Raw genomic sequence first — 27707 nt, forward strand, 5'->3', positions numbered from 1 at the left:
GTTTACGCTACAGAGATAAGTTTTACAACCTAGCAATGCAAAAATAGAGCCCACAGACCTACCAGAAATCCCTTTTGGTTTACTCTGGGGGAATAAAAAGAAATGCAGTATATGCAATTTATAATAAGTGATATTGCTGTACAGACTAGCAGTAGCTGTAAAATTAAAGGTTACCACGTATGAAGGATCCACTAATAATATGGCAGCTACAAATATGTATTGTAGTATGTATTGTATTTATTGATGGTCTTGAGTACCATGCAGCTTTTTAATTTCATGTCTGTGAAGGATGTCTGTATACAGCACAGCAAAGGATCATGTAGACACTGTATATTAAGAAATTATTATTATTATGCTGAATAGATGTTCAATTAAGTCAGTGGACCATGTCCAGGGGCAGCAGGTCTCTTTTTTTTTTTCTGGTGGATGCAGTTGAGGTATCTGCTGAGGTCATCTGTGTAATGCGAACATAATTAGGTCAGTGAACAGGTTTGTTATTAACCCACAGACTACCTCGATAAATACCACAGTGCAGTCCTTCCCACCCAGTTAAAGTGGTGTGTGTGTGTGTGTGTGTGTGTGTGTGTGTGTGTGTGTGTGTGTGTGTGTGTGTGTGTGTGTGTGTGTGTGTGTGTGTGTGTGTGTGTGTGTGTGTGTGTGTGTGTGTGTGTGTGTGTGTGTGTGTGTGTGTGTGTGTGGTCATCTATAATGTGTACATTCATATACTATCAAGCAAGTAGACACACACAGCGAGAGAAGGAGATGAATTAATCATAATTCCTAGGTCATATTCGTATTTGATCCTATCGACCATCAAGTCAGGCTGTACACAGTGTACAATGCATGTTGTTATTATAGGGATTTGGTCCACCTCTGTGAGCTTTGATGCATTTTTCATGCATGTTTCCTCTATAAATATCAAAACACGAGGTATTCTATTTGATATGGATTCCTTTTCCTGCTGGTGCTGGGTCATACACCTGGTTAAGCACGGGGGCACTCTTGTCTCTGTAATTTTAATCCACAGCCTGAGTGGAATTTACTTTTAGCAAAATGCTAGGCTTCAGCTTTGAACTTTGATTAGTGGCACTCCCTTTCAAATAAAACTCAGAAATGCAGTATATAAAATATGTAGTAGTCATTACATAGCAGGTTGGGTGTAGCTTGTTTTTTGTCAGATCTGTGTTGCCTGACAAACTCGATTCAAAAATAATGAAGGCTTTGGCTGCTTTTGTGTTCTCTGTCAAAAGAGCTGTTCATGATTAATAGTGGTTTTAATGTCTGTTTTAATGTCTGTTTTTACTACATAAATGACTCAGTTATGACATGGAGGGGGTGGTCTCCATCATTTTGAAATGCAGTGCGTGCTATCTGTCTGAGAGCTTAACAAGATTTTTGTTCCATACAAATTGTGTTGTAACACCCTTTCATGCCTCAGCCTTTCCCTTTTCTTAACTTATTTTTAGGCCTAATCTACCAGTCGAATAAATAATACTGAGATGAGCAACTAAGCATCTCTATATGGTCTTATGTGTTTTTGCCTTTTTCTTACTTGCAATGCAGCCATTTCTTGCTTCTGATTTAGGTAAATATGCATGACATTAATGATGGTACAGGAGCCAACTCTTATCTGTTTGGTTATAAACATAGGGAAACATGTTTTTGATGGAAACAAGTCAGCCAACAGGCAATGCAGCCTTTTAAAATGCAGATGGCTTTCCCTAGTTGGCCAATTAGTAACTTTAGCTCTGGAACACTTATCTGCTTTCATCTTCCTGTGTGTGTCTTTCATTTAGGGTGCCGAGAGCTTGGTGTGCCTTTTTCTACAAGTGTGTCGTGCTACTTGTGTGCATATGTTTGCGTGCACAGTCGTTTGTTTGTTTGCTGCAGTAGTGAAAGAGCTACATTACTTTCCTCTAATGTTGCTGCGAGTGAGGCAAACCAACCAGACTGTTAGAAGCCAGATAATAAGCCAAAACACACATTGCGTTGCAATGAACATGAGAATGAAATGTGGAAGGCACCACTGTTAGCACTGCAGTCCTGGCAGCATTAAAATTAAATGAGTTAAACTGGGGAAAAATTGCCTTTAACTGAGCTACAGCTGGGTTAAGTAATGTGCAGCATTCCAACAGCTTTACCACTGACCTCAATCTTTTCAGGAAATATTCAGTGGAGAAATAGGATCACAGATTAACAATTGTTAACAGAACACAGGCACATAGTAGGAATTTAGATGTGAGACATTAGCTAAAGGTTGTCATTAGAATATTGGAATATTTTTTTTGTATATCTCTAGATTAAATCTCACTTTTGTCTCTCTCTTTCTATCATGCAGGACCATACCTCAGACCAGTGAGCTTCTCTTGCATGGAAACCCTGCTTCCTTGGCAGCCTGCTCCTCTCTCTAGAGCTCACGGCCAGCATGGCAGGATGAGCGTCTGCCAGCGACGATGATGGCCAAAAAGCAAGATCCGCGGCCACCCACCTACAACCTGGTTGTGCTTGGGCTGTCCGGCACAGAGAAGGAGAAAGGGCAATGCGGTGTGGGCAAGTCCTGCCTGTGTAACCGCTTTGTCCGGCCAAGTGCAGATGACTTCTACCTAGATCACACCTCTGTTCTCAGTACCAGTGACTTTGGAGGACGTGTAGTGAACAATGACCACTTCTTATACTGGGGAGAGGCTGTAAGGACAATGGAGGAGGGGTCAGAATGCCGTATAAATGTGGTGGAGCAGACTGAGTTCATTGATGATCAGACATTTCAGCCACACCGAAGCACGGCACTGCAGCCTTACATCAAGAGGGCAGCTTCCACCAAGATGGCTTCAGCTGAAAAGCTGATGTACTTTTGCACAGATCAGCTGGGGCTAGAGCAAGACTTTGAGCAGAAACAGATGCCTGAAGGCAAGCTTATGGTGGATGGCTTCTTACTCTCTGTAGATGTTAGCAGGGGTATGAACCGTAGCTTTGAGGATCAGATGAAGTTTGTTACCAACCTATATAACCAGTTAGCAAAGACAAAAAAGCCTGTGGTTCTGGTCCTCACCAAATGTGATGAAGGTGTTGAGCGGTATATTAAAGACTCACACACTTTTGCCCTAACTAAGAAGAATCTACAGGTGGTAGAAACCTCAGCACGTTCCAATGTCAATGTTGACCTAGCCTTTCTTACACTGGTTCAATTAATAGACAAGAGTAGGGGAAAGCCCAAGATTATCCCCTACTTTGAGGCACTGAAACAGCAGAGTCAACAGATTGCCTCAGCCAAAGACCGCTATGAGTGGCTGGTCAACCGAATTGTAAAGAACTACAATGAGACATGGCCTGTTGTCAGTCGGCGCATGCAGACTGCCCCCGAGTACAAGGACTATGTTTTTCTTGAGGGCACTGCTAAAGCTAAGAAGCTCTTCCAGCAGCATGTGCATAGACTTAAACAAGAACACATAGAGAAACTTAGGAAGCTCTATCTAAGTACTCTGCCACAGGCACTGTCTACACTCTTACCACAGTTGGATGAGATAGACCACTTGAGCTGGTCTGGAGTTCAGAAAGTCCTGGAGACAAAAAGAGATTTCTCTCAGTGGTTTGTTGTGCTAGATGATACACCTTGGGAGACCACAGCACACATTGATAACACGGAAGATGATCGCATCCCACAAGACCTACTGGAGACCCCTGCAGCTGAAGCCATCTATGAGTCCCATCTGGAGCAGCTAAGGAATGAGCGGAAACGGGCTGAAATGAGATGGGAGTTCAAGGAGAAGTTAAGTGTCTCTCCTTTTATCACACCAGGGAAGCCATGGGAGGAGGCCAGAAGCTTCATTATGAATGAAGAGTTCTACCAGTGGCTGGATGAAGCTGAATATCTGGATATCTACAATAAGCACCAGAAAGAAATCATCGACCGGGCCAAAGAAGACTTTCAAGAATTGCTCCTTGAATATTCTGAGCTCTTTTATGAGTTAGAGTTGGATGCAAAACCGAGTAAAGAGAAAATGGGAGCCATTCAAGAAGTGCTGGGGGAGGAGCAAAGATTTAAGGCCCTTCAGAAGCTGCAGGCAGAAAGGGATGCTCTTGTACTGAAACATATCCACTTTATCTATCACCCCACAAAGGAATCCTGTCCCAACAATCCGCACTGTGTGGATACTAAGATAGAGCAAATACTGGCCTCCAGATTCCCAACTCGGTACCCTTCATCAGACTCTGCAAGACTGGAAGGGGGGAGAGCTGAACGGATAAATCTTGTAATTCTAGGAAAAGATGGGCTAGCCAGAGAGATGGCCAATGAGATAAGAGCCTTGTGCACCAGTGACGACCGGTACGTGCTAGATGGAAGGCTGTATGAGCTGACCCTCCGTCCCATAGAGGGCAATGTACGTCTGCCAGTTAATTCCTTCTACACACCAACCTTTACACCGCACGGTTGCCTATGTTTGTACAATTCAAAGGAATCTCTCTCCTATGTTGTCGAGAGTATAGAGAAGCTTAGAGAGTCGACTATTAGCAGACGGGAAAGGGAAAACAGCTTTGCTCAACTGCCACTGTCCCTCCTTCTGGTCACCAAGAGGGGGGTGGGGTCCATAGGGGATATTGGAGGGGAGACAGCTCAAACTCTCATACAACAAGGGCAGCAGGTAGCTGCAAAGCTGCAGAGTGCTTACCTAGACCCTGCCTCTCCAGGCATGGGTTATGGCCGCAATGTCAGCGAGAAGCAGATCACTCAGATGTTGAAAGGACTCTTAGAAATACGTAGAAACATAGGGAGCAGCTCCCCTCCACTACCTCCTCCATCCTCTACCTTCAGAGACTCTCAGTCCCAGTCAATGCTCGAGGCAGACCTGAGGATAGTCATGTGCCTGATGTGCGGAGACACCTACGACCTAGACCAACTCCTTGCTCCCTTCCTTTTGCCCCAGCATTGTCGTCCTTCCTCGAGCCTCGGTGGTGGCACCTCTGTTCTGCTGGATCTTAGTATAGGAGGTCAGAAGCAGAATATTGAGCTGTCATTGCTCTCCTTCCATTCCTCATTAGCCCTTCGCAAGACTGGGCTCATCCATGGCTACATTGCTGTTTACTCTACTCGCCGCAAGGCCTCTATGGAGACATTATGTGCTTTTCTGTGTGAGGTACAAGACATCATCCCAATCCAGTTATTAGCAGTAGGGGAGAGCCAGATGGAGCTGTCAGATTCAGACTCTGCTAAGGAACAAGTTATTCAGGGGGAAGAATTGGCTCATGAAATAGAGGCAAGATTTAGCACGGTAATATGTGGACATGGTGGCGTAGTAGGTGGTCTTCATAAGATAGATCTCTTCCAGCCTTTCTTAAAAGAGGTGATGGAGAAGCGCACCATTGTTGAGGCCACACACATGTATGACAATGTAGCAGAGGCATGCACCAACGAGAGCGTCAGCCCTCGTGGTGGCTCTCCCAGCCCAGTTACACTTTTGGACTCAGAAGATGATATTGATCCATCACCTCCTTACCCTACCCTGAGGGAGGATACTCTCAGCTCCCAACTGGGAAGCTTCAAGCTGTCAGAAATGGATTCAGATGATCCCTTCTCTTTCATTTCCGAGCTTAGCTCTTTTGAGAGTAAGGTGAACAACAAAGTTCCTCCACAAGTGAAGCCCAAGCCAGTCCTTAAGGTTAATCTTGGCCCTTACATGGACCAACAGGGAGGCACCAACCGCCGCTCTTTGCCCCAAGCTGTCACCTGGGCCCGAGGTAGTGATGGTGGCTATGACCCCTCAGACTATGCTGAGCCAATGGATGCTGTGAGCAAACCTAGACACACAGAAGAGGAAAATATTTACTCTGTCCCACATGACAGCACACAGGGCAAGATTATCACCATCCGCAATGCCAACAAGGGTCATTCAAATGGGAGTGCTGGGGGGAATGGGTCAGACAGTGAAGCTGATAGCAGTTCACTGGAGCGCAGAAGAAAATTGTCTGCTATTGGCATAAAGCCTAAGCTTTACAGAGACAGATCCAAACGGCTTGGAAAGTTCAGCAATTTTAGGACGAGCTTTTCTATCGGCAGCGATGATGAGATGGGGAGTTCACTCAAGGCAAGCCAGGATGACGAAGGACTTAAGAAGGACAACTCCATTGAGGATAGTGAGGATCCTAAAAAAAGAAATATTCTCAAAAGTCTGCGCAGAAATCCAAAGGTTAGTGTTCATGCAACTATCTGCTTAAGTTAAATATGAGTGCCATTTGGTTCAAAAAATTCTATAATTTAACTCATAAATTCAGAACACTTTCTTTTTCTTAGTTTAGCAGTTTCCAACACAACAGTTACCAAGCTTTATTGCCAAATGTTCAGTATTTATTATTGAACCAATCACCCACTCAAGTGCATTTTAAACTGTAAAATTTTCTTAAAAACCTCCTCACTCCCTTTAATTGTTTTGGCAGGTTAAAGTGTCTAATGCTAAAGTTAGGTAAAATTGTTTTTTTAAGCAAAAGAAGAAAACATTTGTGTCAATTAAACTGGTTATTTTTACATATTCAAAACATGTCAGGTTTACTTTTTTAATATATTTGCCTCACATATAATTATAATGTATACAAAATCTGTATGAAAAATACCTCAAAGGGACAAGTGTGTTTATATATAGTTTATATAAATTCATCTATATACATATAGAAAAAAAACACATAAAATATCCATAATCTCCAATATGATTAGTTCTTGTTTGAGATTGAACAGCTGTTTGCTTTTGCGATTAAATGTGTTTCTAACTAAACTCAAGGAATTTCTAATGAGTTGAGAAAGATCCGTCTTCTCTGAAGCTTAGCCCACTGATAACATGACATACTGTAGGGGGTTTGTATAAAAGGATGTCTGCAATATTTTTTCACTGACCGCTCTGTGGGATCCCTCTAAACTAGCCAGATCATCAGAGATAATGGAGGCAAACTCTGGTCAGTAAACCTCTATACCAGAAAGCAGAAACTCTTAATGAATAGGGACAGAGCCGTGGTATAGACTGTGCTATTTCATCTGTCTGTGTCCATCTCTATCTGGTATCTTCAGGTTTCCCATATATGAGAGCTAGAGGAATAATGTTAGACATTAATCTTTTGCAAGGTTATTAAAAGTCTTTCTATACTGGCACATAAAACAGATTAAAACAGATACTAAATCATTGCAAATTTTTAGTAAACTAGGTGCGAACATCCCTGCTAATAGCACTAACAAGCAAAAAAAACAGAATAAGAATATAAGGAAAGTAATCTTTGTTTCAAATTAAAACCTTCCTTTTTAGATTTATCTACAGTATGTGTAGTCTATATGTAACAGCAGAGTCACTATATGTAGTGTAAGGTGTAAGTTAGGGCCATGTTTTTTGTTTCTTTTTACTGTAGTAAAATTCATACTGCTTCTCTCATTCCTGTCACTTTTTTTCTCTCCCCCCATTATATTCTTGTCTTTTGGACACGCATATCTCCTACTTTACTTGATTTCTGTCTCCCCATTTCTTTTCCTTCCTGTGCTTGTCTCTCACCCACATGCAGTGACCTTACAGTGTTAGGATTATCAGCTTGGTATGCTGTTCATTCACACACATGGTGCGGTATAGAAGTGCCAACTGAACAGCAGTTACATCTGTGTATGTTGTGCTTCTGTGTCTGTGATAATTACCATGGCTGTCAGCAGAGAGGAACAGGAGGGGGATGATTAATGTTTTCACACACTCAGATGTGATGTCCAAGTACCTGAATAGAAGCTGTCCTCCCGGATAGTTCAACTGCTAAGACCGCATTCTCTAGCACTTGTTGCCATTTATCCCACTGCAAAAAAAAAAAAAATGTGAGAACCAATAAAACACAAGGTAGCAGGATTTGTGAGCAGACTAGTTCAAGTAGTACACTCACTGGCCACTCTATTATGTACTTGCTAGTATTGAGTTAGATCCTTTTGCCTTCAGAACGGTCTTAATTCTTTGTGGCATGGATTCAACAGGGTGCTGGAAATGTTCCTCAGAGCTTTGGGGCTATATTAACATGACAGCATCACACAGTCGCTGCACAGTTGTCACCTGCACATCCATAATGTGAATCTCCTGTTCCACCAAATCCCAAAAGTGCTTTATTGGATCAAGATCAGGTGACTGTGTAGGCTGTTTGAGTACAGCGAACTCACTGTTATGTTCAAGAAGTCAGTTTGAGATGCTGTGAGCTTTGTGGCATGCTGTTATTCTGCTGGAAGCAGCCATCAGAAGATGGGTACGCTGTGGTCACATGGTCAGCAACAGTACTCAGGTAAACTGTGGCCTTTAAAGAATACCTTTAAAAAGCCCCAAAATGTGCCAAGAAAATGTCCTCCACAATGTTATACCATCACCAGAAACCTGAACCGATATACAAGGCAGGATGGATGCATGCTTTCATGTTCATCCCAAATTCTAAACGTTGCAGCTGACACCAGCCATGCCACATTCAGAGTCACTTAGATTTTCACTTAAAACTTCTGCAGATCATATTAACGATGTATGCATGTCTAAATGCATTAAATTTCCATGTGATTGGCTTGCGTTAAAAAGCAGTTGAGCATGTACCCAACAAGGTGGCCAGTGACTGTATGTTAGCAAGTGCAAAAGTTGTAATAGCTGTGATTTTTACACAACCATATGCTTTGACCCTCTCTATGTAAAGGGGCAGAGCAAAAGTGGATCCATAAAGTGCATGATATGAACTTTGAATGCCACTATATTGGTGAACGGACAAAACTTCTAGTCTCATTTTTTTAAAGGGTTTAAAGGTAGTTTATGATTCATTGCCAGGAGCATATTGCACAGGGACCTGTAATGACTGCACACCCTTCATTCTTATCATTCTAATTATATGGCATAAAAAATAATAAAATACAGATATTGACATTACACAAGTAATTCAATAATAACGATAAGTGGGGCACACGCTAATTTGTGAACTACATACAGTTTGTTGCACCAGTAATTTTACATTTGAAATGCATCTTGGGTAATGATTTTTATATTCTGTATACTGACAGTAGAATTTGCTGATGTATACCTTTTATGAAGGGTCATTTGTTTAGAAATCGCACTAATGATTATACTGTGTAACCAGGCAAAAGCTTTAAAATAAATAAATGGATAAAAACACTGTGATTTAAATTTTCAGTCATACCACCCAGTAGTACATGACACATTTTAAACCCACACATTTCCAAAGGGAAAAAAAAAGCCAACAGAAGGTAGGCCAGTGTCAGCATCATTAGTTATATCAGTGCCCATGATTTGTGCCCTACGGCATGTCTTGGGATCTGGATATCCACATTACAAGCCATTATGGCTTAATTGTGGTTGTAACAAAGTGATCAAGTTCCATCACCTATTTTCTAAGCAGCTGTCTGAAAGATAAGTGTCCATTTTCAGTCTGCTGCAGCCTGAAATCCCTTCAGGAAGACATTTTATTGAGTTATTTGGTCATTTCAGGGAGATGTATTGTGGCAGTGCCTCTCGATTGGCAAACAACCAGCCATTCCTGTTGTTGACTGGTCGGGGTTAACTCAGCCTGTTTTTCAGTTGTCTTTTACATGACCGTTTGGTGTTATGCAGTGTAAACATTTTCTTGGAGGGAGCCTTAGGGCGCTGTCTACCAATCTGAGTCATGACGTCTAGGAACAAATAATGGAAGCTATACTCTTAGCCCATTTTAAAGCCCTCTTTACCTCAGGCGCTGACCAACTGTGTCTGTCCTGATCACCCTCCCTCAGCGAGAGGCCGGAAACGTTTCCTCTCTCTTTCGTCTGCACCTTTTTTTTTTTTTTTCCCCCCTAACTTACTCAGCCAGAAAGAAAAGTGTTTGAAATTCCTCAGTCACCCAGTTTGTCTACTGACTTCATGCAGGAAATAAAAGGCAGGGAGACAGTCAAACAAAAGGCTCAGAAACAGCCATGGAAAGAAAATGGAGATGAGAGGAAAAAGAGTTATGATAAAACTTTTGAGCGGCTTTGCGTTTCAGTGTCCTACAGTGTGTGTAAATGCTCACTGTGGTGTCTGCGTGTTATTGTTGAGGATCTGTTGTGTTTTGATTTTGTGGTAGAGGTCTGTTTTGTCTCCTCAGCGCTGGCAACGTATCCTGTCTCAGTCAGCAACTGAAAGGAGTGGCCAGAAGGCAAAACTGCAGGGGGAGAAGACAGTAAGAGAGGAGAGTGGATGCAGGAGGAGGGGGTGGGCGTATAGAGACAGTCTGCTAAACTGAGATAGGGCACAGATATACAACACGCTCAGTGTGATAGGACACAAATAAATTATGAGCTGCAACATGGAGCTCGAAACCAAACTGGCAGCGAGTTATAACAACAATAGTTCTCTGCTGTTCCTAAAATTCAATTAAAGCCTTACGTTAGTGTTTTGTGAACGCATGAATACAGGGTTCAAATCTACAGTGTGTGTATAAGTGTGCCACCCCGGTCCCATGGACGTCCCAGGGAGTGTCAGAGAGGCAGTGGAGGAGGTAGCTGGGGAGTGATAAGTGAAGGAATTCCACTTAGGAATCTGCTCATGTGGGGTTATGATGGACAGATAACTGGGAAGCTGCAACTGACTGGCTGAGAATCTGCAGGTATTTAACATGTATCTCTTAGTGCAAGTCCAGACCTTAACGGGATTCTTGAAGGAGGTGCAGACTCTTCTTGGAATACATTGTTATACTCTTATCATTTGACATTTAGGGTTTTTTTTCACTTGAACTTTTTTTGTCAGCCGAAGCGCTGACAATGTTCTTTTTTCTAAAGGCTGTCATAGAGGAGCGTCTTGAGGCCAATGCAAATACTTGGATGCGAAATATATTCTTATGTATTTGTTTGCTAACTAAGCATTGCCTGATATTTTAGCAGTTAATAAGATTTAAGAAGGAAAAATCACAGTGAGTGCGCTAATGACTTTTGAAGAGTGAAACTCATTGGCCTATGTAAAATTGAAGCTCTTGAGACAATGTCATAAAATGAAACTACAGTTAAAGGTAAGACACATACAGACATAACTCTAGCCTGCAGTTATGTGCTAATAATGGCCTTATAGATAGAAGGCTAATGAAAAATATCTTGCCATGGCGATGGGGAAAAACTCCAGGTGAGCCTTTGTTAATCTGCCCGGTCTTAATGAATCTATCACCACTTGTTCCCTCGAGTACCACTGAGAGTGAGTGTGAATATATGTGCAATCGAAAATGTTTGGCAGAGTGCAGCGAGGCCAGTATCTGGAGCAGAGGGCACGCCGTGCTTCTTCCCTCTAATGAGCACTCCTCTGCTCCTTTTCTTGTGTCTGTCAGGCCTGCACTGCACCAGCAGTCTGTGTGTCCAGCCAACCATGCATCTCTGGCTCGACACCCAGCCTGCCAGGCCAGAGCCTCAGGGGGCTGACAGACATACTAGAGATCCAGGGCTCAGAGGCCTTCAAAACATCCCTGCTGAACACCATTAAGGCACAGCACAATTACTGCTGACGCCTCAGCCATACGGAGTGGCAGGCAAAAATGTTGCAAGAGTGTATCACAACTCCCATAACAGTAGTAAGAAAGTATTTAAACAATGAATAGGGGAGTTTGATTATCTGTTAACAGCAGTGCGCGTGCAGTAGCAGAGAGAGAAACAGAAACAGAATGCCATACAAAAGAAGGAAGAGATCAAGTGATGAAATAAGTGATGCATATCTCTCAGGTAGATGCACAGAACAGGGCTTAAGGCAGCCATATAGGAGTGCTTGTAAGTTTAACCTTTTAAGGAATGTGCGGGATAGGTGCATACACGTCTCGTCTCTCACAGTTGCTAACATAACAACGATTAAATAAGGTCATGGCCATTTCAAGACCAGTGCCACCAGGAAATGTTGATGTTCTTCCTTTGATTGCTACCAACATTCTGATTTATCTTTTTTTTCCCTTTTATTTTTCCTAGAAACCACGTTCCAAACCCAGGCATTCCATCTCAAAACCTGGCTACTTTGGCATGCCACTATCCACTGTGGTCACTCCTGAGAGACCAATCCCAGTCTTCATCGAGAAGTGCATCTATTTCATTGAAACAACGGGTAAGGATCTGTACGGACACTTAATGGCATCCAGTGCAATGCATCGCAGGTTCTTGTGTTTCAGTCGTTCAGCTAACAACTTTTATAAAATGACTTTGTGTGAGCTGTTGTGGCCCTGCATGTACTATAGCTGCTTCCATAAATCTGAATAGTTTCTTTTCTGGTGGATATTTTCCTTATCCGTCCTTTCTTCTCTGGTCGGTTTACATTTACATTCACGCATTTTCTTTGTCTATATTGTTCTTTGCTCAGGTTTATTTGATGATTGTGCCTAAGCCTGTAGGTACGCTATACAGGAGAACATCTACAACCCACTTTTTAATAAGGAAAAGAAAATGAATTGAATTTGAAATCATTCACATAAATATTAAAGGGTTCATGTGGCATGTTGCAAGTGGTTCATGTAAAAGCATCAAAGAAAACATGGCTGTGGTTATAGTGACAGTATTTTGTTACCTTAGAGACAAAATCATTGATTTTAAGCAGCATAATTTTTTTTTAATATGGAGTATGTTAGAATATTAGTATGACTGAAATATTCTCATCTGCTCTGTGTTATGTGAATTTTGCAGCTGTGTTTCGCTGACAGGTCTTTAGTCTGTTGCCTGGCCTCTTGTCTCCTCTCTGCAAGCACAGACACATGCGCTCCGATAGCTTCCTCTAACCTTGCTACCCTGTTGCCGTGCTCCTCAGCTGCCCCACTGCCTTAGGATTGCCAGCTTGCTTCTCACTCTGTTACCAGCTGTTACATTAAACCAGAAGCAAAGTCTTGCGTGGTCAGTGCGCGTGTGAAGACATCGCACGCCTCTCCCTCTTCTCGGCTGGATCCATAAAAAGGATTTTAGCTACTCAAGGCGTCAGTTAATAAAAAAAAATGTGCACACATTAACTTCATAATGGGAGTTGCATTTGGCCAAGCTTACTGACATGCCAGTGCATTCCACTGTAATCTCTGTCCTGATTAAAGACTCAGTATTTGTGGATTACTGCGGCCTTACAAAACATCCGCCTTCCTCTGTGCAGGAGCGTAGGGGCAAAGCTCTCGATAACAAAGCGTCATGATAGGTTTCACCTCGCCCTGTTCAGATGTTAACTGGAAGTGGCTACAGCAGTTGCACCTGGTTAAAGTAGAAAAACTGGTTGTATATGCATTCAAGTACGCACAAGAGTGAATTCCAGGCTCCTCAGGAGGTATTTTCCACCTATTATCCTCACTCGCTTCTTTGTAGTATTTCTCCTAATGCGCTGTTTCCTTTCCCCTCGTCTCTTTCTGTGTCCTTGTTTCTCAACTTCTTTCTCCTGATCCGCTCCTCCTCCTCCCTCCATCTCTCCAAGTACCTACACTTGTCACATTTGATTTCCTTCATCTTCTTCCTAGCACACATTTCTTTTTCTTTCCCTGTCCTGTTGTCACCCCTGTCTAGTCATCATATTTTTTCCCTACTGTTCTCAAATCCTGTGTTTCCTCTTTCATTGCTTTCTGTCCTTCCCCCACACCTTTTGTTTGCATGTGGTTGGGTGTGTTTTAGTCACACCATTTAAAAGAAGTAGCTCCTCCTGTCAGAACAACATCGCAGGGTTATGAAGTTTCTTTTGTGTTTGGCTTGTTCGGGTTTTACCTATGAGTATAGGCATGTGTAAGCAGTATAACTTCACACATCTTATTAACCAACTGTGTGTGTGTGTGTGTGTGTGTGTGTGTGTGTGTGTATATATATATATATCTATATATCTATATAGATAGATAGATAGGCATGTTTTGTTTGCATACTAACACATATGGGACAGAATTCTGTGACTGGAAGGGGAAATGAGCTACAATGTGCTATTTAGTTTTGATTGCAGCTGCTGTAAAGTCAGACTTTACTTATCCTCCTATCTGCATCCGTAATCTCTGGGTATAATCACACTCTCGGGAAATTACTTTACAGCGCTGACACTATGTTTGTCACTACAGTGTGAGCTGGTAATGAGTGACGTTGTCAAGCTGACCTTGGACCTGCTGCTTTAACCTACATCCTTCCCTTTTCCTTTTACCTCGAACAAAAACACTTAGCCCGAACTTGAAGGAAGAGTTCAGCCCCAAATCAAATAAACATGTTTTTCCTCCAGTTTGTCCATCAAATTCGATTTGGTGTGAGTTACCCAGGTTTGGAGATACTGGATGCAGAGATCTATGCCTTCTCTTGAATATGATGGAAATTGCCTTAGCTCATCTTGCATTGCTTAAAAAGAAAAATACATCTGAGAAACTCTGTGAAAGTGTCTCTTTCCTGACGTTATGACCCAGTTACTTAAACTACTTTATACCAAACTATATTCACCAGCCAAATTACGCTTGCAGTTAGCTTTCAGCTCAGGTAGAGGGATGGTTGGATGGCATATTTCACCCTTCTCGTGCTATTATATTCCAACATAAGCCAAATATCTCTACAGTCAATACCTCAAAAACTAGAACTTCAGTAAAAGAGATCATCAATATTTTGTTTTATAGTAAAGTCTCGCTTCAAACCCTGTCCCTGCTTTTATGCAGCTGTGTAAATATGAAAGGTAATCCTCCAGTCCTTAATATATACATAAAAAGCCCCACAAATGTTCATAATCATATTTTTTTTCTGGTTGTGAATAAAACACCTTTTTGTCTCTTCTTGTAGTTTCGATCCTAAAGTCTTCTGTTGCTTCTTTTATTCGTGCTTCATTGCTCACTCTCTTTGTCCTTGAGAATAATAGGAGTGGATGTGGTATTTTGTGTTATTTTCATGCATTCTGAGCTTGTAGAAAAGCAGCTATATAAAATCAATCCACAGCGACTGCTGTTATCTCTTCTCAGCTCCGGCTTTCTCAGCGTGGTAGTCGCAGTGTGCTCTGCTCATGGGTACTGAGGTGATGAATGTGTCTTAGCGTGTGCAGGCATATCTGCCGGCCGTACAAGCCTCCATAGCGACGAAAAGGGCAGCACCCAGCGACCGCTCGTCTCCATGGTGAACTATGAAATCAGCCTCTGGGCTGCTGAACCCTGAGAGAGACTGGGATCTGGGCTGATGTGGGATCAGCTGGAGTGGTGTCAGATAGTAACACTCTGCAGAATCGCAGCCTCTAACGCGGCGGGAACATTTATCGCACTCTCGGTTTGTGTGATTGCAGGCCCACAGGCATTTTGGACCATTTGGTTGCTCCTGGAAGCTAACAAGTCACCACAGATTAGTGTAGTTTAAGTTTTTATTCTGGTTTAAAATGTGTGTCCAGTGCTTAAAGGCATATGCACCAAAAGCTGACAATAATTCATTTGTCTGAATATGCACTGTTTTATGAATTGGAAAAGCCTTAAAAAGGTTATTACTATATAAGAAAATGTCTGAGGGGGCAGAAAAGAACTTGTTTGTCATAGGGAAATTTTTATTTTTGCCGCCCCCCTGGAAGTGATTTTATCAGGAGGACAAGGAATTTTTATTTTTTTCTACCTTCTAAAGCCACTAGCTTCTTCTCATTGTCCTCTAACCTCCCTCAGTAGTGTGTTTTGGAGTTTTCCATCCCTCTGGTTAGCCCTCCTTATCTTAATCCCTTTATTTTTTCTCATTCTCTCTTTCATCAGTCTTGACTATGCATCCTCACATTCCCCCAGTGGCCATCCCATCCTCGGGTGCTTTTTCTATTTTGCACCTATCTCTCTCTCTCCCTCACCACACCACTACTACACTGCTCCCTCTCCGTATCTGTCCTCCCATCCCTGTTTTCCTAGCGTCTGGCTCGAAAAGCTTTTGTGGATAATTGATTGGTAGGAGGGGAGGAGATCGATGTTGTATGCCTTGTATGCCTTGTATGCCTTGACTGAGAGCTCTCTCATTTCCTCCCTGCCTGTTCCTTTCAGGCCCCATTTTTTTCTGCCACTCCCCATCTCCTTTACTCCCTCTGGATTGCTCTTTGTCTTCTTAGATTGCCACCAATGTGTCAGCGAAGAGAGGATTTTAAGGCTGTAGATTTGGGGGGGAAAAACTATATTAATTAACCAAAATGAAGTGCACATTCATTATGCTGGCAAACCATGTGGCTTTCTGTCCCACTTTGGCTTGCTTGCAGTTTTTCTAATTTGTTCATTAGGTGTGTGTGTTTTGGATTACTAGCAAACTTTCTAATATGTAAGGAAAATGTTTGCCATAGTTGATATAAAAAATCAGTGCATTTGTCAAAAGTTAGACTAGGTTATATTAGAATAGATTATTGCTGTAAACAGATTATAAAATCCAACAGCCTGACATAATAAGCATTTAATTGGCTACCTCAATCATGTTGCATTAGTGCGCACCTGCTGTGAGCCATTAAAAGTCTGGAAAAACACAAATTTAAACAGAAGGCAAGAGGAGCAGTAAGGCTTGTAGGAAAAGTAGCACTCATTCCTGTTCTTTTGTCTTGTGTTCATGGTTTGAGATCTCATGTTTGAGGGATTCATTATTTGCTACAATTCTTTATCGGTCTGTTCAGAATGTCAAATCATGACTTGGAATTTTAGCTGGATTTCATTGCTTTTCTTACAAAGTACATATTATTGTGGTTGAGGTTAAATAAGAGTGTTTTTGCCGCCCCTTTAGTAAACATATACATAATCTGACTGTTCGGTATTTAAAGAAAAAGCTGCAAATTGACTTTAAGTTGGAGAGAAAAAGCACATGAACAACAAATTACACTTTTTGTGTGGCACTAAGGTAGCCTGAATTTCTCACAATGGACCAATGGGCTATTAGCAGACCTGCAGGAGTGCTTTATGGGCTTAATAAATTGTGCTAATAGTGTGTTTAGATTGAAGGGGACATAGGCAATAAGCACAGACTTCAGTAGCTGTACTTTTTCTCACTTCTGAGTGCATTTATGCACTCCACAATTCTGTTATTTCAGCAGCTCCCATGTATAGTTGACACTTGTTGCAAATTAAACATATGAAAATAACTGTGAGCTAATACCAATTTTTTCTTTCTTTCTCTTTCCACCAGGCCTGAACACAGAGGGCATCTACAGGGTCTGCGGGAACAAGGCAGATATGGAGAGCATGCAGCGGCAATTTGAGCAAGGTGTGTTACTTTGTGCCTACTGTACTCACACGTACATGTGCACATATGCCTCAGATGCACACCTACGGGTGTGTGTATGTCTGCTTCTATCTGTTACAATCTTGTATCACCTTAATTAACCTTGGAGCATTAATTCTTCTGAGGGAATTGGCCTTCACTTCCTCTTAGATTACTGCCTCCTCCATCGTCTACCTGCTTCTCTGCGCGCTTGCAGCTTCACTTGGTACAAGAGCCCTCGATGTGTGTCTCCATGCGTGTGGCTGTCTGGTGTGGGCAGTTAATTGCCTGCAGATTGGTTTGGTTAATGAAGCTTGCAGCTGCCGAGATAGATGGCGCAGAAAGATGGCTCGTGTGTGTGTATGCATGCGTCCACGGCTGGTTGAGGTTAAATCCTACTCTGGTAATCAGAGTTGAAACCCAGTGTTGAATCATTCTGAGCCTCAGGCTGATGGGACAAGACAATTACAGGTGAAGCTACAGAGCAGGTGTCTCATAGCAGTGCTGAAGATGGCACTTCGTCACGTCAATGAAGATTCAGATAACTCATCACAGGTGAAGCAGCATCAGAAGCTCTGTGCTTGGAAACTCTAAAAGTGGGAGCTCAAATCAGACTTTCAAGAACTTGTTAAAGACTTGTCTGTCTCGCCTCTTTTTTCTGCACATACTACCTTTGTAAAGTAAAAAGTTATCAGAAAATGGCTTTTTTAATTAAGTCTAACACACACACACTCTCTGGGAGAGTGGTGCTCTATTGGTTTTGCTCTCTGGGCTTTTTCTTTGCTCAAATTAACTTTACAATTGTCTGTCGTTGATTGTTCTATTTAACTACGTTTATTAACTAAAATGATTTGTGGTACATCAACAGAGATGCTATTTGATATATATTTATATCAAGTAAACTATGAAGTGAGAAGTCTGTTTGGCCAGCCTTGTCTCTAACATGTGTGCACACTGGAAGCATCTTGAAAAATTAGCATTATGAAGACCTAGCAAATTGAAGTACATCATCACATTAATGCAAAAATTATTTATATAAACTCCATTATTTCTACAAGGCACTGCTGTTAATGGGAATATATCTCGGAAAGTCTGAAAGGATGGCTAAGGTTTACAAGATGATACTGAAACCTGCTATGATCTATGGTTTGGACAGGAGGTGGAACTGCAGGTGGCTGGGTTTAACAGGCTAAGATTTTTACTGGGAGTGACCAGGAAGGACAAGATTAATAATGAGTACATCAGAGAATCAGCTCAGCAAGAATGATCTGGTTTGGACAAGTGCAGAGGAGGGACGGTGAATATATTGTACAAAGGATGTTAAAGATGGAGCTGCCAGGCAGGAAGAAAATAGGAAGACCACAGAGAAGGTTTATGAATGTAGTGATATCGTGATATTAAGAGGCTCGGTGTGACAGAAGGAGATGCTAGAGATTGGGTGAGACGAAGATGGACCCCTAAAAGGAGCAGCCATAAAAAAACGAATAAGCCGTAGCACAGAATGAAAAGTTATTTGGTTCCATGGATGCAAAGAAGTTTTGATCAAACGTACTGACTGATTGGCCAAAAAGATAACACTGATAATCACACAACAGTGTCATCAGTTCGGTGAATGAATTTTGCACTGGCTAGGCTATATCTTCAAAGACGGCACAAAGAGCCGAAAGACAGTTCAGCTATTTTTCATAATAGAGATTACTCTCTTTCCCTGCAGCAGAGGGGGACTAAATAATGAGGAAAACGATAAATATTTATGCATCCCTACGTGGTACCATTTTGTTCACTGTCCTCAAATGTATTAAACTGCCTTCTTTTTCTTGTGTGGTCCAGGGATAAAGCATTGATCTCATGATTTTCTTATATATTCTGTGCATGCACAGTTGTGATGTATATATTTGGCGTACATCTGTCTTGTATTTAAAATGTCGCATTTCCATTTCATTTTTTTTCCTCAGACCACAGCCTCGATCTGGTGGAGAAAGACTTCACCATCAACACAGTGGCAGGCGCCATGAAGGCCTTCTTCTCTGAGCTACCTGACCCTCTGGTGCCCTACAGCATGCAGACAGAGCTGGTGGATGCCTTCAGTAAGTCCTGGGGCTGTGGGGACGGTGAGGTTGAGGCATGTGGGGGGAATTCTGCACTAAAACCCGAGGATGGATTGGATTTTGCCTGAAATCCTTTCCCCTTCATTGTAACTTTTCTTTAACCTAACAAGCAATACTCCTGCAATCCAAATCCACCCATGGGGAGAATTGGATTTGCCACTTGGTAAAGGGCTGGAAACGGGAGGAGGAGAAATGGATGGAGGGGAGAATATTTAAGGCTTTGAGAAGGAGGATGCGGGGCTGATTGCGCAGCGTGATGAGGGATGCAGGAGCACTAGGGTCTGGATGAAGTCATGAGAAAATATGTTAGATAAACGAGAGTGCCCCTGCCCTCTCCACTGCCTCGCTTTTTCTCTTTGTGTCCTGTAATCTGTCAGAATGGAGATTTAAAGCATAGCTTAGTCTTGCATCACGCCAGAGAGATTTAACCCTGGGCCGTGAGGCTGCTGTCACTCACCGAGCTCTGCATCCCATGTCTTTGAGTGTGTGTGTGTGTGTTTGTTTTCTAACGCCCCCAGCGTGACCTTTCAGCCGTGACAGAGACCCGATAAAGCTCCTGCAGTCTGTGCCACAATAGAGGAAAAGAAGTGAGGGTGAAAGAAGAAGAAAAATTATGGTAGAGTTGGAGATGAGAAAGGCGTCATTTGAGGAAAATAGCAAATTGGGGTTAGCAGAGAGGTGGAGAAAAAGGAGACGGAGAGAAAAGCTGGTGGGTGGATTTTTGGTGGATATTGTCATGGTGACATTACTTTAAATAAGCTGTAAGGAACTTGAGTTAAGTTTTGATCGCTCGTGATGGATGTAGAGCGGGAGGAAACTGTGACTGTGTAAAGTCGTTCGGTCCCAAATCTGTTTTTGATCCGCACTGACCTCATTGTGGGAATACAAACTCAGATTGTGCGATTGTAAATCATGTTTGTGATGTGCAGGAGAACATCTGCTGTTTCTCGCTGCTGCTCTCTGCCTCACTCGCGCGCGCACACACACACAAACTCCCGCACTCTCAATGGACTGTGTTAGCCGGTGACGTCAGTTTGTCTGACTCACTCCTCACTGCCATCAGGCTTAACACACCCTGAGTGTGTGTCAGTGCGCGAGTGTGTGTGTGTTGCTGTAAGCTGCAGGACACTGTAATGGGTGTATGCATGGTGTATTTCTCCTGCAGTGTGTGTGGTCCTTGTCCAATGTTTTTTTTTTTTTTTTTTTTTTTTTTTTTAAAATATTATTTTTATGAATCTAGTCTGGAGTCCGTTCAAATATTTTTGTTTTTTGTCAGGGAGAAAATTTTATATTAGGATGAAATCAATGTGTCCTGCACAGACTCTGCTTTTAGAGCTGAAACTACCTCCCCTATGCTCTTCAAGCTCTCTGCTATTCAATTGTGCTCTCCCCATCCCTTCCTAATCTTTCTTTACTCTCCACTCGCACTCCCCTGACATCTTCTCCTCAGATTCCTCTAATCTTGTCTTTCAGCCACTTTTCTCCCTCCTGCTAACCTCTCGTCTCTCTTTGCCACCATTCAGAGATCAACGACAGGGAGCAGCGCTTCCAGACGATGAAGGATGTTCTGCGCCGCTTCCCTAAGGAGAATTATGAGGTCTTCAAATATGTCATCAGCCACTTGAACAAGTGAGTGAACGGTGGGGGTTGGAGATGGCTGCTGGCGACTGTGCTGACTACACCACTGGTCAGACAGTCAAGTGACCCAAGGGTGATATCACTGTGATGAGCTTACTGATGAACAGAGGTTTTACTCAGTCTGACAAATGATCTTCGTTAATGCCGTGGTCACTTTATCTCTATTTTTAAATGGATGGTAGTGTATGTTACATTTTAATTAATGTAGAAAATTAATAATTCTGTTATCAGCATGTGTCAGGAAAACTGAAACCTGAATTCAAAAGTGGATATAAAATAGTGGCCATCGACCTGAGGGCCTAATCCCCTCGAAAGGTGACAGGATGATTAAAGAAAAGGGGCATATCAGTTATTAAAAAAATCCTGATCCTGGGCCAATTCAAGATTTAAGACATAAAATAAAACACTGATTTTGATTAGGTACATGTGCATATCCAATGTCACCTTGTTCCTGTTGACATTGGTGTGATGATGTTGATGCAACCTAGCTAAGTGAAGCAATGTCATTCCTTTACATAAACAAATAATAATGTGTGCAATCTGTTCACTGGACCTGTGTTGGTTTGTTTTTATGCATGATTTTATATTTGCAAAACAATGAGAGTTTTTTTTCTAGAAACTTTGAGTTTTATCAAAAATGACATATAAGCAAAAATGTTTCCTGCAGATATTTGTGGGGAAAAAGAAATAGCCTACCGGCAATGATCATATAATTTCACTTCTTTCGTTCTGTTTTCCAGGGTGAGCCAGAATAATAAGATGAACTTGATGACCAGTGAGAACTTGTCCATCTGTTTCTGGCCCACGCTCATGAGACCAGACTTCACCACCATGGATGCCCTGACTGCTACCCGCACCTACCAGACAATCATCGAGAGCTTCATCCAACAGTGTGCATACTTCTTCTACAATCAGCCTCTGGCTGACGGCCTCCCTGGCTCCCCCACATCTACGCTCTCCGGAGGAGGAACCTCTGCCTACTCCTGCATGGCTGGAGGCTACTCATCCTCACCAGCTCCGTCCCCAACTCCCTACGTCCTCCCTGCCACTCCACCTGTTATTCCTCACTATGGTCCTCCTGTCCACCATCATTCCCATCAGCATCAGTCCCCATCCCATTCCCCGCCTCCTACTCCCCAGTCGCCGCTGCCGACCCTGCTGCCGCCCTCCCTGCACCCCCATCACCCCCCTACAGAGCAACACACGCTGTGAATCAGGGATCAAGGGAAAGAGGAGGCTGAAAAAAGCAGAAAGATAACAAGATTCAGTTTAACGGTTTCAGAATGAGAGATTTTGAAGTTTTGGGAATGAACTGAAGGAGATGAATTGAAGTAGGAAGTTGGGAGAGAGCGAGTGAGATGCAGTATGTACAGGGAGAAGAAGGGGGGCATTTATTTCAGCCTTCAGTGCTTTCAGAAAAACGGACACACAGAAGCCAGGAAGGAGAAACACTGAGGAGCCTTTGAACTGGCAGTATGATCTTTCTCCCTCCCTGCCACTTTATCCCTTTTTGTCTCTCAGTCTCACTTCATCTAGATCTGCCCTCCTTGCCTTATAGCAAATCTACAGACAAACAGGCAAATGAAGAGTCAGATGTATCAGTAGTTGTTAAAGGGACTCAGGGAGGGACTAAGAAGTAAATTACAAGGGTGAATGTGTAGTCCTTTATGTTGGGATTGCTTCAGCGTACACACAACCATGCACTCAGTGCAAACACCCAGTGGCCAGTGTGCCTCCAACAGCCATTCTCCTCAGTCCCTTAGCTTCTGATTGTGCTGGGAAATTTGGTGGCCTGCACACGTTTGGGTTTTTTTTTTTGTTTTTTTGTTTTTTTTCTGCAAATCAATCCACTTGCTGTATGTAATTGGAGGCTGCATCTGGGACAAAGTGGATCAGAGAGCCTGAACACACACATTTGTTTCTTTCACCACTGTACAGACGACTTGAGCAAGAGACATGAGTTGCTGCTCACCCAACAGGATGTTCTCCTCAATCACAAATTCCTATTTGTCAACCCTTTACTCGGCCACATACACACACAGACGAAATCAGTTTTAGTTGAGGCAGTACGCCAAGCACATTACAAAAAAGAAAAAAAAAAAAATCTCACCCGACTGGATCTACTGGGCAGCAATTAGAGCAAAGGATTGTGGGCACTGTGCTGTCTATGCATTTTTGGGAAGGCTCCTCCCACTCTCCTGTTTGGTCTCTCTGTCACTTTGAACTTCATCCTCATGCTCTGTTCTTGTAAACACATAAGCAAACAGCTTAAAATGTGATTATTTTATTTTATTTGGTGAAAGCCTTCAGTCGACGTTCCCATTACCACTGTCCCCATTTGTTTTTATTATGTTGTTCATTTAAGAAAAATCCCAGCCGAACTGGCAACTAGTGTAATGTGTGGCTGGCTGGCTGGCTGCTTCTCTGAGCACACCTGTATCCCTGACATTTTGTTTTAAGTGAAAATCCCTGCATTAGACAGAGAGTGGAAATAATTCCAGGTTTGGATCCTTGCCTGTCATGTTTCTTCTTTCACGCTGTGGTGGATTCACGAGCGAGCTGGTGCTGCAGTTTTCATACCAAGGACCTTGTTCATAAAGCACTTTTCTGAGCACTTTTAAGGCACATTTTAAATCGGAGCTGCCATGACATGACAGCCACTGTTCACTTTATTGTCAGTCCACCCTACTGTCTCTTTCCGGGAGCACACCACTGACATCTAGAGGAAGAAATGGGTATTGCAGTTGCTTCCACTGCTGCATGGGCGTAGCATCCTTCCCGTACTGTGGTTTGTGTTGCTTCAGATTCTCTCTTAGGTGCAATTGTCAAGAATAATCTGTCAAGTAGGATTAACTTAAGTGTAAAATTATAAATTAAGCAACTGTGGCAGTTTTAAATCTGGTAAAAATCAGTTGAGATTACATAGATCCTGACAGTGGAACCGCAAAGCATGTGGCCACATTGCAGTTGGTTAAGCATGCAGTGAATGAAATTGCCTTTGTGTCTTTAGTTGTTAGTCCCCTGTGGGCACCGACTCAACATTCAGCCCTTTGTAAAGAAGTTCATTCCACTACCCAGAAGTTAATTTAGAGAAGGAATATGAAGACTTAGAGACTGAGGCACAATGTAGCATTACAGGCGAGAAATAAGAGCTGGAAGTAAGGCTCAAGCCTTGAGAGGTGGGAGGCTTTTTATCCTTGGAAATAATTGGTAACCGCTGCTCTAGGCCCCAGCGTGTTGTCCTCTCATGAGACAGTGTTTAGAGACATGTCTCTAAAACGAAGATTAAAACCTGCTCTTGGTGGACGTGAAATGTAATTTGCAAGAGTGCAACCACTACGCCAAACTCCCTCCATCGTGACCGTTATGCCGCCGCTTCCCCTCGTCATTCGCTGTCCAAGAGAGACAGTTGGGTCCGGGAGAGACGGCAGACAGAACAGACAGTCCATTCATCCGTCTGCATGACTCGAATGGAGCATCACAAAATTCCTCTGCTCACAGCCTGCTGTTACCGTAGAAACCAGCAAGATGGGGCTCGAGGAGAATTGCTGAGCCCCGATCGAAGCAGGTTTTGCAGTGCGTGTGCATTCATGCACATGTGTGTCTACATGGGGAGTTTTTCGAGCTTGAGTAAGAATGTGAAGTTATGCGTGTTAATGTTAAGCAGATGCTCACTGAGGTCACCTGCTCTGTTTGACACTAAATTGCATCTTTGCGCGTCTCTCTCTCTCTGCCCAAAGAAATAAGAAAAAACCTTTCAGCCAATAACTGAACTCTTAAAGGAGCTTTTATCAGTCCACACTACCTATTTACTGCGTGTGTGTGTGAGTGTATGTACAGTTTGTGTGTAAGAGTGTGTGTTTGAGCAGGTCGGAGCTAACATGCTAGCAAGCGTTGCTTGGCAAATGGCCAGACACCAGTGTGATCCCACCAAACGTGAAGGAGAGGAATGCAGCTCCTCTCGCGGTCATTACCCCACTGTGTAACCCTGTTAGCTCGTCCAGATTACACACACTGATCCTCAGTGAAAGTGTGAGAGAGAATGGGGAGGGGGGAGCGAGAGGGAGGGAAGACAGACAGCAAACTGGTGAATGGGATCTTTATTTGGGAGACGGAGGGAAGGAGGAGGGGTGACCACTGGTACTTGTGTGTGAACGCCGGCCAGTGGCGTTCCCTGTGTATATCAATGTGTTAATACTGAACTGACTGTGAGGCAGCCAAAGACTGTGGAGGGAAAAAAAAAAGGGTTGAGTGAGAGATGGGAAGCAAAAGTGACAGTTTAGGAGAACATTGGATAATTAAAAAAAATTAAAATGTGACTTTGGTTGAGCGATAATTTGTGGCTGCATTGCTTTCCTTTTTCTTTGTTCTTTTTTTCTCTTTTTTTTTCTTTTTTGCAACAATGGTGACAGATGTCTGTTAAGTTAAATTCAGAAACAAGCAAAACTATATTCAAATGGTTGTTTATTGGTATGTTAGGGGGTCTAACACTTTTCCCTTTAGTCAGTGGTGATAGAGAAAGTTTCTTTTTATGTTTTATTTTATTAATTAAAAAAAAAAAAGAAGCATTTTTAACAATTTCTTGATGAACGATTGAGAGACCAGCCCAGTATAGTGCATGATTTCTTCCGGACCAAGGAAGTGGGCTCCACCACTCTCACTATTTAAGAGATAATAAAAAAAAATATTAAGAAATGATGGGGGATGGGGTGGGGTGGAAATGATACAAAAATAAATAAATGAAGTACTGTAAACTGAAATAATAACATCAAACAAAAAAAACTGTCATTATTTACGGAGTATGGTAATTTGTCTCAATGGGAATGGTGTATACAGCAAGGCCTTATGTGATCTGTATCATAGTTAATAAATCAAATCTTGTAAAACTCTCGTCTCTTGTGTCTCTTTATCGGTTTAGTTACGTCATGTGAGGCACTTTAGGAAACCCCAAGCTACCATAACAGCCCAGATATTTCAACTAGTGAATCCTCTCTTAATAAAGCTTTGTCGTAAGAAATAAAACAAATAAAAACTGTGTCATAGAAATTAATTCTATTAACTTCAGACTGTGGTAAATATTTACAATCATTAATAGTTCTCAGTGACCAAAAATAATGTCATTCAGTTTGAAACAGAGGTAATGCTGACGTTTCATCTATTTTTGTAGGCTGTTGGATAATTATGGTGGGGATCAACAAAAATGCTGCTTTATTTAAATGGGGTATTTGTTCAAAGCTGTAGTTAAGGGAGGAAGGAAGGAAGCTGACGACTAAACCAGTGGATATTAAGTGAGCTGGTAGTTTACCTGTCTATGTCTGCAAGTGTTGTGATTTGGCAGTAATGTAGAGGACACTTGTACTTACAAAATGCCGTGAAGGAAAGCAGTACATTTTATATAGACACTGGCAAAACTTCAGAACACTTTGAATTGTAAAAAGCCTTTAAAAGAGTTTTTTTTTTTTTTTTTAAGTTTTCTTTGAATTTGCAGATTTATTCCTCTGTGTGGGAGACACATGACCAAGCCTATCAGTGTCCCTGATTTACAGCCTGTCAAATGTATTTACAAGGATCTAGGTTCAGAACCTCTGGTAAACTAAAATTACAAATAGAAGTGCAAACAGTATAGAAAAATGGGCTTTATAAACAACCTTGCACATGGGTGACCCGCAGAGACCAAAGACATGTATTTTGTTCTGAAAAACTAAAAGCAGCAATGCAAACTCATGTAAGAAACATCAACAGTAACAGTGAAACCATCAAATATTCAGCTAAACATCCTGTTATATCTAAAGTTGAAGGATATTTTTGTTTGAAGTGATTCCTTTTTTTTCTCTATAGACATACAGAGGAGGCTTTTAAGATTCTATGTTTTTTGCTTGTGGATGCCAAAGAGAGCTATGACCACCACAGGAAAGTGGTTTCGTGAACTGAGGCTAAATATGAATCTAGTGCATCTTTATAAAGACAGACAGTGCTGTTATAAACATATAAAAACACCAGCAAATGTTTATACAAGAAATGTCAGGATGGAGAAAAGTACAGTCTTTTCTAGAAGACAGCTTTTTTGGTATGTTATAATGCAGTTTAACAGAAGTATACTTATACGATGGGCTAAAAAAAAAAAGAAAAAAGTTTAGTTTCACACAAATCTCTGTACCACAGTTTGATGCTCTGCTCTTTCTGCACACTGCTGAGGGACACTTAAGTCACAGGGGGACTGGGACAAGGTCACAGCAGCCCACAGGACCTTCCAGGATCCTGTGAGAGTGGCCCAAGAGAGGCTTGGTCTGTGCCATTTCAGGGTGATGTAAGAACTCTGGTCCCTGTGTGGCCGATGTGAAGGCCTCACTGCCATTTCATGGTGCCCTCATCTGACCTTTTCATTGAGTCAAACCAAAGGAAATCCATGTCCATGACCTTTGTGGTGCATCGCTCCATTCTGGCACAGTAAGAAAAAAAAAGAGCAGCTGATTAGGAATGAAAAGGGCAGGCCTGTGTGCACACAGGACACACGACCCATGAACTCTAACCTTTAAGAAGCACCATGAGGGAGAGAGTGCTCTGGGATGTGATTGGAAGTCAAATATGGGGACTGTCAACATTGCTTGACAAGCCAATGTCGCGCTCACGGAGACTTGCACGGTTTCAATCCCAACCTTTGCCTTTACTTTACTCGGCTGCACTGATCTAATGTTCCACTTTGTTTTAGTAAAGCGATCCTCCTCCTCTTCCTTGCGCATACGCGAGCGCACCACTAGGAGGCTGACTTGTCTCACGCTACCAACCATCCACCTCTGCTTACTGTATCTGGGTAAACGAAGCAAAAG

General features: G+C 42.3%; 1 protein-coding gene across 1 annotated transcript in view; it reads left to right on the plus strand.

The window, feature by feature from the left end:
• arhgap35a (Rho GTPase activating protein 35a) overlaps positions 1 to 25767 on the plus strand; it is a 63045-nt gene extending 37278 nt beyond the window's left edge. Inside the window, exons 2-7 of the mRNA XM_031732830.2 lie at positions 2339 to 6182; positions 11942 to 12074; positions 17060 to 17137; positions 19090 to 19221; positions 20766 to 20871; positions 21621 to 25767. Of these exons, the coding sequence (XP_031588690.1) occupies positions 2454 to 6182; positions 11942 to 12074; positions 17060 to 17137; positions 19090 to 19221; positions 20766 to 20871; positions 21621 to 22092 (4650 nt within the window). The 5' untranslated portion in view covers positions 2339 to 2453 and the 3' untranslated portion in view covers positions 22093 to 25767. The remainder of the gene's footprint in view (positions 1 to 2338; positions 6183 to 11941; positions 12075 to 17059; positions 17138 to 19089; positions 19222 to 20765; positions 20872 to 21620) is intronic.
• The last annotated feature ends 1940 nt before the right edge of the window (positions 25768 to 27707 follow it).

Source organism: Oreochromis aureus, linkage group 14 (genome assembly GCF_013358895.1).
Source record: "Oreochromis aureus strain Israel breed Guangdong linkage group 14, ZZ_aureus, whole genome shotgun sequence".
Lineage (NCBI taxonomy): Eukaryota > Metazoa > Chordata > Actinopteri > Cichliformes > Cichlidae > Oreochromis > Oreochromis aureus.